This window comes from Furipterus horrens, unplaced genomic scaffold (genome assembly GCF_987537825.1).
Source record: "Furipterus horrens unplaced genomic scaffold, mFurHor1.1.pri manual_scaffold_5, whole genome shotgun sequence".
Classification (NCBI taxonomy): domain Eukaryota; kingdom Metazoa; phylum Chordata; class Mammalia; order Chiroptera; family Furipteridae; genus Furipterus; species Furipterus horrens.
In genome coordinates this window covers 193168228-193185849 of record NW_028327175.1, presented here as the reverse complement: position 1 = coordinate 193185849, position 17622 = coordinate 193168228, and the positions used below count along the sequence as shown (strand labels likewise).

General features: G+C 37.1%; 1 protein-coding gene across 3 annotated transcripts in view; it reads left to right on the top strand.

Moving 5' to 3' along the window:
- The window catches only part of SHTN1 (shootin 1), a 97595-nt gene that overhangs the window by 32642 nt on the left and 47331 nt on the right, over positions 1-17622 (top strand). For all 3 annotated transcript variants that reach the window (XM_090278663.1, XM_090278666.1, XM_090278665.1), the window contains exons 4-8: positions 775-869; positions 6370-6538; positions 8694-8791; positions 10148-10229; positions 14867-14961. In XM_090278663.1, coding sequence (XP_090134789.1) covers positions 775-869; positions 6370-6538; positions 8694-8791; positions 10148-10229; positions 14867-14961 — 539 coding nt within the window. The remainder of the gene's footprint in view (positions 1-774; positions 870-6369; positions 6539-8693; positions 8792-10147; positions 10230-14866; positions 14962-17622) is intronic.

Sequence of the window (17622 nt, the reverse complement as noted above, 5' to 3'; positions counted from 1 at the left end):
CTAGAAATATGGGTGAAAGGAATTGGCATTTTTCTTACTTGATTTACAAAGTATAGTTCAAGTTCTAAATAACTTCGTACCTTTAAATCTCAATCTATATAAACTGGCTCCCGAAAATATCTGAAAATTACTACTTTTCAAGCATTGGTTAAGTCTCAAGTAAAATTTATTTTCCCTAATCTTCCTGACTGTCTAGGATGCCACTTATTAGCATCTATTTTCATTATAGTATAGTACAAAATGTTGTTGCTATACTTCTTTGTCCTGGAGTTTATGAAATGATAGTAAACTCCCCTTTGTCACTAATAAAGACTACTGTTGCCAAACTTACATTGTTATGACTGTTATGAGATCAAGATTTAGTTTTTAAATTTTTTCTTTAGCTAATTTTCCTTATTAGATCCATCTGTTATATCCTGCTACGAAAAGGAAATCATGTTTATCACTTTTTATTTCTGAGAAGTTCTTTTGTTTAATTTAGTGGTTATGTATATAGCTACATAGAAACTAGACACTTAACATTTATCCTAAATAGCTTTCTTAAAATGTGTGTAAATAGCAATAAAAGTTCTTTGTTGCGTTCTTTTTTCTTTCCACGTTTCAGATATTAGCTAAGATTTAATCAGGGCAGCATCTGAAACACTTTTTTTCATGATCCCTAAAGGTCTGGCCAGCTAAAGAACTGAGTATTCTTAATCATGGGACAAGATGTGTGGGCTTCTGGAATAGCTGACTAATCTTTGGATGCTGAGACGTTTTTTCTCTCATTCCTAGTTTCTCACATGGTCATAGAGGAAGTTAATTTCATGCAGAACCATCTTGAAATAGAGAAGACTTGCCGAGAAAGCGCTGAAGCTTTGGCAACCAAGGTGAGGCTCTTCCACATAAAGAGATCCTACCCAAGCTTTTAAATTTCTGCTTTCTTTTCTGTACAGTGCATTCTGTCCTTTTTTGCTGTTTTAGTTTTCTAATCTACCTTCTACTCTGATGACGAGGAAAGGGTTGTATGTAAGGTCTCAGAATCCTGGAATATGATTATGTAAATATCGCTCTGAGTGCAGAGATCATTCTTATTGTAAAAGGAGCTTTTGGATGTATTTCTGCATTTGTGCTTTTTGCCACTGAAATATAGTCCCAGAGCAATCTGCTGGACGGGACTTTCCCAACGTGGATGCATTTGGTTAAAACTCTAACCAAATTTCAGACTAACCGGTGGGACATAAAAGAGCAGGGAGCGTTGCGTGTTTGAAGCAGATGAAAAAGTTCGCATCAAGCCTTAACATTTCAGGTGATTATTTGTGAAAGCAGAGTGAGGGCATGCAGAAGGTGACCCCCAGGGCTCTGCTGATTGCTTCTAGCTGATGAATTTACCAAATGTGTAATTTTCTATAGTCTGTCTCATCAGAAGTACATTATTATTAAGGAACGTTTTTATCTCTGTCTTATGTATTTTGGGTTGGGTAAAATGCATCTGAACCATTTCATCAGAAAATGGATTACAGCAATTTTAACCCAAATTTCATTAGTAATGTTGGTTGTGTTTCTTTCCCTACCTCTAAAGTATTTCTTTTCATGTGACTGAAATTCTACAAACCTGTCTATTTATCTACCTACCTCATTTGTATGCATTGACGGTATACTTGCTAGAGTTGCTCGCTTAATTGTTTGTATAATAACACTACATTAGAATTCATAATATACGCAGTCAGAATCGAACTAAGAATATAAATATGTGTATGTAATGTAGCTTCTCTTCTGTTATTTGTTTAAAGAATACACAGCAATACAGGCCATTGCTTCCACTTCACTGCACATCACTCACGTTCACTGGTCCTTACTACTGTGTGGGGGTTCTCTTTTCATTTCTTCTTTTGGAACAAGTAGGAAAAAGTGTATTCAGACCATGCTAGATGCTCTGAATCTTGTAGTGTCTAAGGATAATCTCTGTGTCTTCTCCTGTTATAAATAAGCATCCCTGCGGCAGTAGTACATCCAAAGGGAGGATACTGACTAGCCCTCAGGGCTGGCAGAGTGTACAGACCCAGGTTTTATCCCTGGTTATGACATTTTAGGTGTATGTGACTTTGGGCAAGTCCGTTGTGTTCCCCATACCTTTTAACTTTAACAGGTGACTTTGCACAAGAGAATTTAGCTCTCTGAGCTACAGTTGGGTGGTCCTAAGTGTCAGGGTAGACCAGAGTTGATTTCTTAGGAGTACCCCCGACCCACTGACTCTGGGAATGTGGCCCAGGCATGGTATGTTGAAAAGCTGCCAGGCAACTGTTATATTCATCCTTGGATGTTACTAATCTGTAAGGTCATTTTTATAGTTGTTTTGACAATAGGAGCCTTATACAATTTATCATCTGTTCTTTAAGAAGCCTTTTTGAAAATGGACAGATGGTTTGCTTTTCAGGATACACTATGAATTCATGGGGATTGGAATTAAGAAAAAACCCAAAAACCTATTCAGTCAAATACTGTAGATGTTCTCATTGGATGTGGTGGATCCTATAGCTTTGAATGCAAAGTTTAGAAGCTTTCTTATGTGTGATCAATAAATAATAATAACCCATCCTGATTGAAGTATCACTGTCATTTTGAAAGCAGGTTCCATTTTCTAAGCAGCAAAGTTTCTTATTTTTCTGAATCTTTGCTCTCAAATTAATGACAAATAGGATGTTTAATTCTTATAATGTAGTTTGCATAATTTTCTTAAAAGCAAATATGGATACTTTGTTTTGTCAAAATGTGTCATAATTTTCTTAAAAGCAAATATGGATACTTTGTTTTGTCAAAATGTGTAGGTTAAACTGATAAGTGTAAGCCAGCTATTTAAAGTAAATGGGCCAAATCTGTTTAATTTGTTATTTTGTATCTTTAAATAATTATTAAACTGTGCGCAATATAGAAACTCCATTTAACTTTGAATATAGAAGATTCTGTTACTGGAGGTTTATAAAAAATTTATTTTTCCCTTGTGATTTAGGATGCCTCGAAAAAAAAGTAGCACACCCTTAACCTATGTAATGTGGTGAATAATAACTGCAGTGAAATAGCCAAATTTTGTGAATTCAGAGTTTTCAAAAGTGTTCAGTTAGTATAGTCATAAAATCTTATGTATATGTTTTATACTCCCTCTTTCAAAATATTAAAATAATATTTTATGTTTTGAAGAACACTTTTGAAATTTATTGTCTGGCCTTTTTTTTTTTAGTTAGTAACTTTGTTAAATAGAGTAGTTGTATGATAGCCAGAGAGTAGCTGCTGGATTTTGGTGCCTAATTTGTTAGCAGCATTAAACTTTTTTGAGGGCAGAACTTTTAACTGTTAGGTTATCAATTATTATTGCGATTAGTGGCCTGGGAAGCAATGTATTCAGCACCAATCGGCAAAACTTAGTATTTTCATTTTTTCCTGACAATCCTGGAGGAAGAAAAAAATGTACAGACAAATACCTTGGTTGAAGGAAACGAGCTGATCAAAGATTTCCAAAGGAAAATTAGATGCACAAGCTAAACCTCTTTTGTTACTATTAGTAGCGAATAATGAATTTTTACTATATGTCAGTCACGATATTAAATACTTTCTATGTACTATCTCATAGTTAATCTTCATATTGTGGGCTAGAGACTAGTTTTATCCTTGGTTTGCTGATGAGGAAACTGGCACTGAAATATTAGGTTATTCTAGAAGCAGAGAGGGTTTGTTTGTAGAGCTGGTTCTTAACTCTGCTATACTGATATTAAAGAAGGACATACTAAGTCATTGCATTACTCCAAATCAATGACTCTTACTATTGATGAGCCTTGGGATCACCTGGGAAGCTCTGAAAACGTACTGTGCTGGGCCTCACTGCCAGGGGTTTTGATCGGGGGAGGGCCTGTGCACTGGGATTTTTTAAAAAGCTTGATAGAGATTCTGATGTGCACAGTTGGAAACCATTGTTTAAATGTTAGGATGCAGAATTACAAATTAACTGCTTCACTTTTTTCGTAGTTATTTTTTTCTAACATTCAGAAGATATGGTGTTTCTTGAGAATTGACTAGTGGTGTTTTTTTTAAAAAATACTTTATTTACTTATTTTTAGAAAGAGGGAAAGGGAGGGAGAAAGAAAGGCAGAGAAACATTCATGTGAGAGAGAAGCATCGTTGATTGCCTCTCGCATGCATGTGCCCTGACCAGGAACTGAACCGACCACCTTTCACTTTGCGGGCTGATGTCCAACCCACTGAGCCAAACCAGTCAGGGCAGAATTGACAAGGATCTTTGAGCCTCTAGTGCAGTGGTTCTCAACCTTCCTAAGGCCACGACCCTTTAATACAGCTCCTCATGCTGTGGTGACCCCCAACCATAATTATTTTCGTTGCTACTTCATAACTGTAATTTTACTACTGTTATGAATCATAATGTAAATATCTGATATGCAGGATGTATTTTCATTGTTACAAATTGAACATAATTAAAGCATAGTGATTAATCACAAAAACAATATGTCATTATATATGTGTTTTCCGATGGTCTTAGGCGACCCCTGTGAAAGGATCGTTCAACCCCCAAAGGGGTTGCGACCCACAGGTTGAGAACCACTGCTCTAGTGAGTGCTATGTATGCTGTAGCATTCAGGGTTCAAAGACATCCACTGCACTACGGTGTTTACTAGAATTTTCCATTTTAAGGAGGAGGGGCCTCTGTTATCTTATTCCTGATCCTCAATGTAATCTGGAGCAAGAAGCTGCAACTCTGGGCTGGGGAACAAAGGGCTGTGTCTGACTCCTTGAGAAGATCTCGGCAGGCTTCCCAGGAGGAATCCATGGAAAGATTCATAGCCATTTCCAGGAGATTCTTCCTTATTCCCCAGAGAGGAAGCACCTCTTGTTCCCTAGAGCAGGTGATTTGAGATATATTTAGATTTAATATCATTGGGTAAGAATGAGATCTCCCAGTTAAAATGGGCTGGGCTTTCCTTGAGAGAATCCTTGAGGGAGTCTGCTTATGATTCAAACCAAGGGCCAAAGCTAAGGTAAGTACCAGACTAAACATCTTATTCTGGTTTAAGGTTGGTTTACAGTAGGGAAGGGCAGTTGCCTTTTCAATGAATTATGTTTGTTTGTATTTATTTTCAATGTCAGTTATTAAATTCAGAATTTTTTGATAGTCAATGGCCCCTAGTAAAGGAAATACATTTGCATTTCTATATCTTACATGTTATACTAGAACAATCAATCATGAAAATACTTGCATGTACTCAAGTAAGAGAAGACTTTTTATTTTTTAGTCTTGAGAAGAGAAAACATCAGTGAAACTATGTTTTCCTCCTGTTGACTTTGGACCATGTTTAGTCCTTGTGTGTGCTTTACACTAACATTTATATGCACATAAACACACAAGCTAAAGAAGTTGAGCAACTAAAACTAAAAACCAACTCATTTCTACATCAATGAAGAACAGATATGTATGAGTTTGGATTCCTTTTCTCTGCTATGAATTCAAACTCTATAGAGATAACGGAAACATGTCTTGAACTTTGTTTTATTGTGCATCATTAAAGCGCTAAAGAGTAAGGATTTGTAACAGAAGGACTAGAGAGTCCCATGGTGCCTGGGAGCTAGAAGCAGTTCGGGAACGGGCTGGAGCCCCATGGGAAACCCCGTCGCCGTTGCTTTTCTCTGTTGCCCTCTTCGCATCAGCTCTGTTATAGCGTTTCTCCATACCGACCGCCTTCCTCTCTTCCTCAATTCAGTAGTGGAATGTGGTTGCCAATAGCTTCTGCACATCCAGACGTGTGGGAAGAAACTCATCACACCGTTGCAGCCTCCAGATTTCTGACCAAGCTTGGGTCATGTGCCAAATCCCTGCAGTAATCAGCGGTGGCCAGAGGGATAGGCTATGTTTTGGGGGAACATGACTGTTCCCATGGCAATCAACGTGGAACCATGAAGAGGAGTGGCTGTGTCCAGCAAAGAGGGAACGCTGGGCAAACAGACCTTTAAAAGGTGCTCACAGTGCAGCGACGGAGAACTCATTTGCTTGAAATGAAGTGCCTTAATTAAGACAAACTGATCTTTGGTTTAATCTGTGCTGGTTTTTTTAATCTTAAGTGTTCTTGTATTTTTTTTACCAGTTATAACTAGCAATCTCACATGCTACTGGCTGTAATCCAGGTGGCAGGTCTTACTTAAAGTAATAACCTTAATATTAAAAAGTGTAAATAAAACCTTATTTAATGAATCTTCTAATTGTTATTTCATGCTGTGAATGTTGATGAATATGTACGATGAAAATACACTTAATTTGTGTATTGTTGGAAAAATCCAAGATACTCATTTGACTGCTGTTAAAATAACTGTTTTTATATTTTGCCTTAGCTAAATAAAGAAAATAAGACATTGAAAAGAATCAGCATGTTATACATGGCCAAGCTGGGACCAGATGTAATAACCGAAGAGATAAACATTGATGATGAAGACCCAGCTGCAGACCCAGAGGCGGCTGCTGAGGCCTGTGTCTCAGTGCAGTGTCAGAAGCAAATCAAAGGTGGGGCTTTGGGCTTCACTGTTGAGCTTAGTTTTGATAATGTTCATCAACCCTGGGTGTCCATGGGAATCCCATGAGAACTTTAAAAATTACTGATGTCTGGGTCTTATCTTGAAAAAGTTATGATTTTGACGTCCCAAGGTGTAGCCTGGTTGAGAATCAATCATGATAGGGTATATAACCTTTGTGCTTGATGAGTTGCTTTCTTGTTTGGGACTAGGCATTTTTGAAAGCTTCGTCTTGACCATCACCCAGTTAGTCTATGAACTTCTTCAGAATATGGACTCTATGTTGAGATATTTTGGGTGAAATTAAAATGAAATGGAAGAAGGAATGAATAAAAATGTATTTAGTCAACCACTCCTGGTTGTGGTTCTCTGTTGGAGTCTTTGGGGAAGATTCCTCTCCAAATTGCTTATTATCTGCCTTCAAAGAACTTCTCATCTGATTCAGGCAACAAACTACAAGCAATATGCAGTATTAAACAGCTGTGTTGATTAGCAAGAAATGGTGTTAGGCAAGATCACATGATACATCTATGAAATACACATTCATTTTATTTGTAAATATATATATATACACATTATGTATGTTAAAGATGTAGGAAAGCAGATTTTGTTTCAATAACCATTGGGGTATTTTAACTTAGTGCACATGTCAAAAGCAATTCTTGTTAGCTTGGTAGACAGAATTTCAGTTGGAAGTATTAAGAAGAAAGTACAGTCAACCCTTCGTATCAGTGAGTTCCGCATCTGTGGATTCAACCAATGGCAGATAGAAAATATTTGGATAATATATTGTGGTTGACATGTACTGTGTAGTTTGGCCTAAGATGATTGCATCTGTACTGAACATATACAGAGTTTTTCTTAAACAATAAAGTAAAAGAACTATTTATATAGCATTTACATTGTATTAGGTATTATACCTAGAGATTATTTAAAGTATACAGGAGGATGTGCTTAGGTTGCATGCAGATACTATGCCATTTTATATAAGGAACTTGGGCATTCATGGGTTTTGCTATCTGAGGAGGACCTGGAACCAATTTTCACAGATACCAAAGGATGATTATATTAAAGTCATCTTTAACTGACTTCATTCTCTGAACCTAGGACAAAATTATATTTATGTTGTTGAGGAGAGAGAGGAGGCTTAATGGGTTTTCCTTTGATCATAATTCTCCCTTCTGTTACGTTTTGAACAGTATGGTCTCTTGTTCTTCCTTCAGGAGCAGCCAGCCAGTAGAGAAAGTGATTTTGAAATAAGTCTCTGAGAACTCCTTCGAGTGGGTTTGTGTAAAAAGTTTGATTGAATTTATAAATAACCACATAGCAGGTTTCTTATTGTCCTTGCAGAAGGGTAAAAAATTAAGAGCAGTTAAAAACTAAGTGGCAAAACCATAAGCCTGGATATAAATTTGAGTACTCTGTGTTAATCCATGTATATTTTTAAACATTTGAGTGGAGGAAGTAACTTGAATCTCACACCAGAAGCTTTTACACTTACAGTGGCTAATATTTTCATTTTAATAACACAGTTTTCATTAAATCCTAGTAACAAGAAATATGAAATAAATTAAGAAACAAAACACCCACAACTCTGGAGAGAAAATTACTAGAATTAACCCTTTTTCAAATAGGTTATATTTTGAGTCAGTTAAAATAATGTTTAAGGGCTATAAATTGGCAGCAAATCAGGATATTTTTCTTCAAATCAAAATCTCCAAATTATTAACTGCCCAGTTGTTTATATTGTATTGTGACAAGAGTCCATGGCCATTATAAAATAAAGAAATTACTACAATGCTTTAATTTGTTTTGCTTGAAGCTTAAACAATTTTGCTCCTAAAATGCCAGATAGTTTTCTTGAATGTGGGTTTGATAGAATGCAAAGAAAAACACGATCCAGTACATTAACATAATGAGTTTGCCTGGCTTAAAATTATTAATAACCATGGCTGTGTTGGAGGGCATGAAAGTGACACTTCCATTGTCCTTTGCATCTTCATTTTTCTTTTAATTACTAAGTAACCTTGACCATGAGCTGCACATGGACTGGCGTTTTCAATTCTTTTGACAAGATTGCTTTCTTTTAAAAATACATTTATTTATATATTTTTTCTTATTATTATTTTATTTTTTCCAAAATGCAGAACTTCGAGACCAAATTGTATCTGTTCAGGAGGAAAAGAAGATATTAGCCATTGAACTGGAAAATCTCAAGAGCAGACTTGCAGAAGTAATTGAAGAAGTATGTATCTTAGGCCTGAAAGGAAAGACCTTTAGTGTTTTCAAGGGGTTTGGGGACTGGCCTTGTCAAAAACTTGCCATTGGAAGCCAATATCTGCCATGTGAACCGAGCCCAGTTTTAATCTTCTCTTCTCCCCGCTCTCTCAGACATGCAGAAAGGTATAGAAAATAAGATTCTGATCATTCATATACCCACTATCTAGCTCGGTAAAGAAAACACTAAAGGAGCATCAAAGTGTTCCCTGTTGCCTCTCATATTTCACTCTGGGAGCCAGATTTGTGAGAACGGTGTCTTGAATTTAAGTCGTATACCTTATTGCTGCTGGGAAAGAAGTATTTTTGCTTCTCTGGTGCGTGACTGGCTCAGTTGGGAAAGGCTACCTACCCTATGTACCTCCAACACAGGCATATATGATAGATGGTAGAATGGGTTCAAGTAGGTATTAGACTCTTTTTCTTCTTCTTTTTGAATTGTCTTTAAGAGCTCCAGTACATAATTGCCTTTCTTTGCACAAGGCATCTGAAAAATATAAAAAAATAAAATAATGAACATCGATATGCCTACTTTCTACCTTAGTACATAAAACATTAATGTAGTGTCTTTCCTTAATTGCATTTCCCCAAATAGCCATTATTCTGAATTTAAGTTTTATCATTGCAATACATGTATTTACATTTGTACTATAATACATAGCATTTTGAGTGTTTTTGAACTATATAAACTGATGTGCTTTTTATATTCCACATAATGCATTTGAGATTTATCCACTTTGATACCTATAGCTTTACATTTTTTAAAAAAACTATGATATTCTCTTCCTTTATTGATAGGTGCCAAAAATTACTTCAGACATTTAAATTTGGGGGGAATATTATCATCTGTATTTTATTTAAACAAAAATTCATCCAAACTGAAAGTTTTTTATTTAAAAAATTCATGTATGTTTTCCTTAAGCCAAATTTCATCAAATATCATTAAAATGAGTACCAAAATTGAGTATTGGATCACTAAATGATTCCTGTATTTTCTGAGTGCTCTCTAGAGGGGTTTTTGCATTAAAAATACCAGTGATTTACACTGACCAGTTAGAACACTACCGTGTGTAGAGACCACTGCCAATGCCATTTGGAATATGTAAATAAACTCCTACCAGTTGGACATCCTAACTGCTGCATCAGCTCCTTTAAGGCTTTAAGAAGAGCTGTCATAAAAGCCTCATGCAGGGAAGCCAAATTACTACCTTAAATTGTTAACTTCGTGTTGAAAAATTGATCAGCGATTTGAGTATCACACATCACTATATGTCATGTCTTACAACTCTGTGTGTTTTCTCTCCTCAAAATCTCACATTTTTAGGTAAATAAAGTTAAGCAAGAAAAAGATGTTTTAAATTCAGAAGTTCTTGAACAGAGAAAAGTCTTAGAAAAATGCAATAGAGGTATGTATTCTAGTCTTTTTTTCTCAAGTACTTATGTAATTTATTATTTTTGTGTATATATATATATAAACATATTGTGTGTATGTATTATACATGTATCTAAAGATTCTTGCTGCAAGAATCTTCAGTATTACATTTTCCTAACTTACAGCAATGAGTGTCTCTCATTTTTATTTTATCACCCACCTTAGAGTCTTGGGACATTTATAAGTGCTTTTAGTTAGGAAACTTGCAACCCACTCATTTTGAAACTTTTCACCTAAGTATTTATCTGTCCTACATATATCCTGGGACCATGGCCATATTGGCCATCCCCTCAGTATTCCTATATTTGGCAGGTTTATTTAGTAAACCTCTCTTCAGTCCAGAAGAGATAGAATGTCCACATAATACATGCAACATGATATGAACCTGCTTTAAATTAAGAGGCTGTGGGAAATGGGACAAAGGGAGGGCGAAAGTGTGTATTGATACGCAAAGTGCGTGCTTGCTCTGCGGTCTTAGGCGTTCCCCGTCCGTGCGCCGGCATCAGATGCTGAGCTGTCTGGGGGCCACTGTGACGCTCCCATGATCAACTCACAAATTCAATGTACATGAATCATACAACAATGAACCTACGCATTGGGAGAAGCAGAGCTGGTGTGCTGGTGAAAAGGAAGTTTCTCCCAAGGCAATTTCTAGAGAAAACTGTAGTTTGATCTCATCCTTGTTGTGAAACCCAGCATCAAGTCCCCTGGGGCTGTTTTTTGGTGTCCCCTGGTTTAGGACAAGGAAGTGATGCTGAAGGGCAGCTCTGCAAACATATTCTAAGCAAGGGACTGACTGTGGTTTTTGTTCTCTTTTTCCTCTCCGTCCCAAGTCCAGAAGCTACAACACTAAAAGGGAATCTTTCAGACCCCGGGTATTCCTTGTTATTGATGGTAGTTCTCCATCTTTGCATCATTCATGCCTTGAAATTTTTGGATAAACAAAGAATCTTGTAGCTAAGCGTGGGAGATGCTCTCAATTGTAACATTTCCTCTGCTTCAACCTTTAAGAAGGTGGAAATGGTGTAGAAGACTTTTTAGTTTTGATGCACTGTGTGAGAAATAGAGTGTTCTACAAAGGTTAATGACATTGATCTTGCCTTCCGAGAGCCCCTATCTCTGGGGTTTGTTGGGGGGGGGGGGGGGAGAGAGAGAGAGAGAGAGAGAGAGAGAGAGAGAGAGAGAGAGAGAGAGAGAGAGAATATAAACACATAACTAGGACCAAATTAATTTCTTCCAGAATCCAGGTAGAAGGGATGAGGATGTGAGAAAATTCACTTTTTATTACAGTGTTCTGGACATAGAAAAGGGAGTTAATTATCTTGCCTGGTGCTTCAGATAGTTATAGCATAGTCTTTGTTTTCTTCATGAAATTTCTTTCTAAAAGAGCTTTGAAAATAATTTAGCTCTCAGGGACCTATAATTCACATCGCCAACCACCACTTTTATTGCTTTACTCAAGTAAGACTATTAGTCTTTCCTCTGAGTAGGCAGTAGATTTACAGAGTGTAGAGTTTGAAATTCTATGTCATTACACAGCAAACCAGTCCTTAGTCAGTTAGGACTGAAGTGCCCTGGCAGAACAGTGTTTGAAAGCAGCCATTAAGAGAGTCTTTTCAAAGGTTGTATTGATATGACTCAGCTCAGAATTGAAAGTGCCTCACCAGAAGCAGATGGAGAGACTAGAGTGATATCTACCTACTTTGTGCCTAATTTCTAATGGCGTCATCACTCCCTGTCTTCCTATATCATTATTTAACAAAATAGACCACCAGATGTCAGAAAGTGTTATTCATGTTGCTCTTATTTGACAGGACCTTTCCGTTGAGATTTCTGTCCTATAGTGACTCTTTAATTTACACACTTTGACTCTGGGCCTGAAGGGATCCAAGGCTGTTTCTCTTCTTCGTAGACATGGAGAACACTTCAAAATAACTCATATCGATATGTCTTTTTATTTAGCTAGTATTCTTTTTTTTGGTGGAAAGTATAGATTCATACAGAAAAAGGAAAAAAAAAAAGCTCAAACTTTCCAATCCAGAGATAAGCACTATTAACATTTTAGTGTATACTTTTCCAATCTTAAAAAGGTTATATATATATATATATATATATATATATATATATATATATATATTAAATTGTTCGTTAAATATGTTTATAACATATTTGGAAGACAAAATACCAGCAAAAGGAATATCTCTTTACCCATTAGTACCTTCCAAGCCCCCTGCGCCTCCCTCTCTATGCACACCCCTCCCTTGGCTTTTTATCATGTCTTTTATTTATAGTTTTGCCAAATATGTTTGTATCCTTAGACAGTGTATTGTTTAATTTTGCATGTTTTTGAACATTATAAATAATGCTATAATTTTGCATGTGTACCTCTTCAACTTCATGTTTGTGAGGTCTGTCCGTGTTGAAGGACTTTGCTGTGGTGTGTTTATTTTCACTGCTGTATTATGTTTCATTCAATATCTATATCAAAATTCAGTTAGCCAGGATCCCATTGGTGGATGCTTTGAGTTTTTCCCAGATTTTTGCTATTCCAAGTCATGCTGTTATGAAAACCCTTATTCATGTCTCCTGGTGCCTATGTCTAATAAGAGTGTCACTAAGATATAAGACAAATGTAAAATTTTATCTTTATTTCATGACCTAATGCCAAATTACTTTTTCAGTAGATCTATAAGTTTCCATTCCTGTTAGCCGTGTTTTTGTTCCCACTGTTTTCTATAATCTCCAGGCTTGAGGTGTACTTTTAATTTTTGCCACTTGCCTCTTTGGTGAGTATGGAAAGGCATCTGTGCCTTCACTTTGCATTTCCCTGGTTACTAATGAAGATGATTATTTTTCCGCATGCTTATGGGCCTTTTACATGTTTCCTCTTCTGTGAAATGCCTTCTTAATGTGTTTAGTATGTGGCTTTTAAAAATGAATTCATTTAAAATATCAATGTCTTTTCATTCAATAAATATGCTTCTACAGTATAATTTTGATGGCAGAATAATATGTTTTGTACATATTATACTTCACTGATCCTTCTGTGTTAGGCCATCTAGATTATTTTACTATTTTCAGCAACGATGCAGAGAGCATCCTTGCCACTAAATCTCTCTATATGTTCATGAATTTTTCTCTTAGGAGAATACATACATTCCTAAAAGTGGCATCACTGAGTCAAAGAGTATGAATAATGTTAGATTTTGATTCACATTGCTATTCCAAAAGGTTTTATCAGTTTATATTCCAATGAGCAATGATGGAGAGTGTTTACTGTATATGCCTGTATAAATAATCTTTTTAACACTGTTTTCATTCCATGTTCCTGATAATCTGTGTGGCATATTGTCCATCTTTTTTTTGCCCTGGTCATCTTTTTTTTCCATTTTATTTTTCATTTTTTAAGTATATTTTATTCATTATGTTATTACAGTTGTCCAAATTTTCCCCCTTTGCCCCCCTCCACCTGGTGTCCCCTTCAGCAATCTACCCCCCACCCCCCTTAGTTCATGGCCATGGCTCGTGCATATAGGTTCTTTGGCTTCTCCATTTCCTATACTATTCTTAACGTCCCCCTGTCTGTTTTGTACCAACCAATTATGCTTCTTAATCCCTGCACCATTTCCCTCATTCTCTCCCTTCCCCATCCCAGCTGACAGCCCTCCAAATGATCCCACACCTATGATTCTATTCCTGTTGTAGTTGTTTGCTTAGTTGCTTTTTTTTTAGATTCAATTGTTAATAGTTGTGAATTTGTTGCCATTTTAATGTTCATGGTTTTGATATTATTTTTCTTAACTAAGTCCCTTTAACATTTCATATAATAATGGCTTGGTGATAATGAACTTCTTTACTTTGTCTGGGAAGCACTTTATCTGCCCTTCCATTCTAAATAATAGCTTTGCTGGATAGAGTAGTCTAGGTTGTAGGTCTTTGCTTTTCATCACTTTGAAGACTTCTTGCCAGTCCTTTCTTGCCTGCAAAGTTTCTTTTCAGAAATCAGCTGACAGTTTTATGGGAACTCCTTTGTAGGTCATTCTCTGCTTTTCTCTTGCTACCTCTAAGATTCTCTCTTTATCTTGAATCTTTGGCATTTTAATTATGATGTGTCTTGGTGTGGTCCTCTTTGGGTCCAACTTGTTGGGGACTTCGTGCTTCCTGGACTTGTGTGTCAATTTCCTTTGCCAAGTTAGGGAAGGTTTCTTTCATTTTATTTTCAAATAAGTTTTCAATTTCTTGCTCTTCCTTTTCTCCTTATGCTTTGAACATTGGCACACTTGGAGATATCCCAGAGGCCTCTCAATTTTTATCCTCCACACGTGAATGTGGAACCCCTGTGCTCATTCCAGTGCCACTGCTGCCTCTCTGTGTCACACCGCATCTCCTCACCTCTGTGCCCTGTCTCAGCATCTCCGCCCCTCTTACCCATCTGGATGAATGTGGCTTATTTAAATCCTTGGTTGTTGGACTGCCATGCAGTTTGATTTTCTGACAGTTCTGGATGTTGTTTTGAAATTTAGTTGTTATCCCTTTTTGTGGTTGCTTGAGGAGGCAAAATGTATCCACCTATGCCTCCATCTTGACCAGAAGTTCCCTTGTCTTCTTAAGTGTCCATGCTAGCAGTAGAAGAGTATGAGGAAATGCAAGTAAACTTGGAACTGGAGAAGGACCTTCGAAAAAAAGCGGAGTCATTTGCACAAGAGGTAAGTAACTTACCTTGTAGAGACCTAGTTTCAAATTTTTATTTCTTAAAGAACTCTGCAGAGGACACATCAGAATATTTTTTTAGGTTGAATGAGAACATACCACTTGGAATTAAGGATCAGCTGATTTAGGGAGGCAGCTATGGAATAGGATCAAGTTCACTGACCTTGGTATCAGAAGGTTGGGTTCACATTTTGGCATGTCAGTCAGTTACCAGTTGTATGACTTTACGGCCGTCTGTTCCCACTTGGGGCTTCACTTTCACCATCTGTAAGATGGGTGATAATATCCACAGAGCCAAGTGGATTTTTAATTCAAATGGTACAAATTTTCAAAGTTATTTTGTGAACTCTAAAATGCTACATAGGGGAAAGAAGTTATATTTAGGGATCTCTCTAGCTTTCGATGGAAAATAGGGCTTTTGTATATTTCCAGTAGCCTTACGAATCTAGTTTACCTCTCCATACGTCATCTCCAGGAGCAGTATCATCGTGTTAGTATCTCTCTTCGGCTACCACCCAGTGCTCTCATTATGTGAGTTGACTCTACCACTTGCTGTGGAACATTGCCATGTTGTACACCCACTACCTCAGCCTTTCACCAGAGTAATGATGTTCCTCTCGTGTTAGAAATAAGCTTGGAGCTTCTCATGTTCCAGCTGACCTCTGCTGACATGTAGCCGCTGGGTATTCCATGGCTCTGGGACCGGCGTCCAGGGAAATCAGGAGGTACCAGTTCGCTGCACTCAAACAGCTCATGATGGGGAGCTGAAAGACTTGAGAGTCCCATCATGTATAAATATTTTGAATCTGTGTTCATACTGTAGGTTGAAGGAAAGTAGCTAAGGAGATATAAAGCATTCTTAGGTGGAAATAACCCCAGTGTAGGAAGAAGACAAAGCATGGGGTTATACAAATGACATTTAAAAATCAGATTATGGCTTTGTGAAAGCCTTTCTGTACTTGAATGTAGCTGTGCTAGTAATGAACTCTATAAAAGGTTTAGCGTAAGAAAATCTGCTTTGGAATACTATGATCCATTTTATTCAGAGAGTTTAATGAAGGGTGAGTAAATATTGTTCTCTTATTACTTGGAAGGAAGAAAAAAAGAACTGGAGTGTGTCAGAGTTCTTTGGAAAAAGCTGCAGCAGTATAAATAATGGATCTAAATAAACAGTTGAAGGGGAGGGAGAGATAATGTGGAGACACTTCCGTAGCAAAACTGAAAAGGTTCGCTGATTTAGCCCTGAATGGCAGGGTCTTATTTTGAGAGACATTTTCAGTTTTCCGTCTATTGTTTGTAGAGCAATGTTAGAATACAAAGCAGCTCAAAGAAAATTTGAAGGCCACGCAGTAGCAGAGAAGATAGATGGGAGGAGCAAGATTCCACTAAGAATATGAAAACGATTTTCTGCCATTCCAGAATAAGGAGATAGATGTTTGAGGAGAGAATCCAAGAGCTGTGGCTTGTATGTCACTGATAGCATAAATACTTGGCAAAATGGTGCTTAATAATCTCACAGTATCTAGATTGATCTGCACAACAGAAAGAAGAAAGATAAAGCTGAATTAGAACCAGTATATCTTCCCTTTGGCTTCCTTTACAAATTCTCAAGTTTTCAACAGAAAACTACTGCTAAAGGGCACATGACTTAGTTTAACAAGAGAAGTACCTTTTTTTTTTTTTTTTGCATTTTGTTCCTTCGTGCATTCAGCAAACATTTTACTAAACAGACACTGTTGATAGTGGGACTATAAATGGTGAAGAAGGCAAATAGCATCTCTGCCCTTTGGCACCTTGGAACCTACTGTTGTCTAGAGACTTAGAAATAAATTTTTAGAGTTAATTTACTTTATACATTTAATTACAAAAGGAATATATGCCTTGTAAAAGAATACAAACCGTTCTCAAATGTGTAAAGAAAAAAAAAAAAAGAAAGTTTCTTCCTTACTCGTACTTGTACTTGTCCATTTGAAAAACATGATAACCCATTCTGGGTACAAGAAATCCATATCAAGATGACAGTACTTGAGGGACTCTGGCTTATCCCTGCTTTGGAAGAATCAACTAATAGTCTCTGTTCCATCTCAGATCCCATTCTCTATCTCCCTTAGATCAGGCAGGGAGAGACTTCCATACCTAGCCAGAAGCAATGGAAGACTTACTGTCCTTCCTCATCACCCTAAAAGATTTCAGGGGTGGGAGTCTCTGAGGGGGGAATGAGATAGGCTAGTAAGCCAGAACAAGTGGAAGGGGAATCTGAGACAGTTAGTTAAATGGCCAAGCAGATTACAGACATCTACCAAATCCTGTCTTTCCTGACCAAGGACTCTTAAGAATAAATGGTTTATACTTCTCCCCAGCCAGAGTATAAATAGCTTACATTACCCTACTCAGGGAGATAAAAAAATCCAATTAGTGCCTTTTATGCCAACCACACCCAAGGACAGGTGAAGTAAAGGGAATAAATTTAATTTTGGGGTATCAGCATAAAGCTAATGAATATTCTAAGAGCGGCCCCTAAAATCCCAGCCTTTAAAACCCTCAAGACAAAGGACCCAGGGCACTGTCTCACAATCATGCCTATGCCTTTCTTCCCGCTCCTCTCCTAAATTCTGAGGGACCCCACAGTACTTACAACCAGGGGAGCAGTGGGCAGC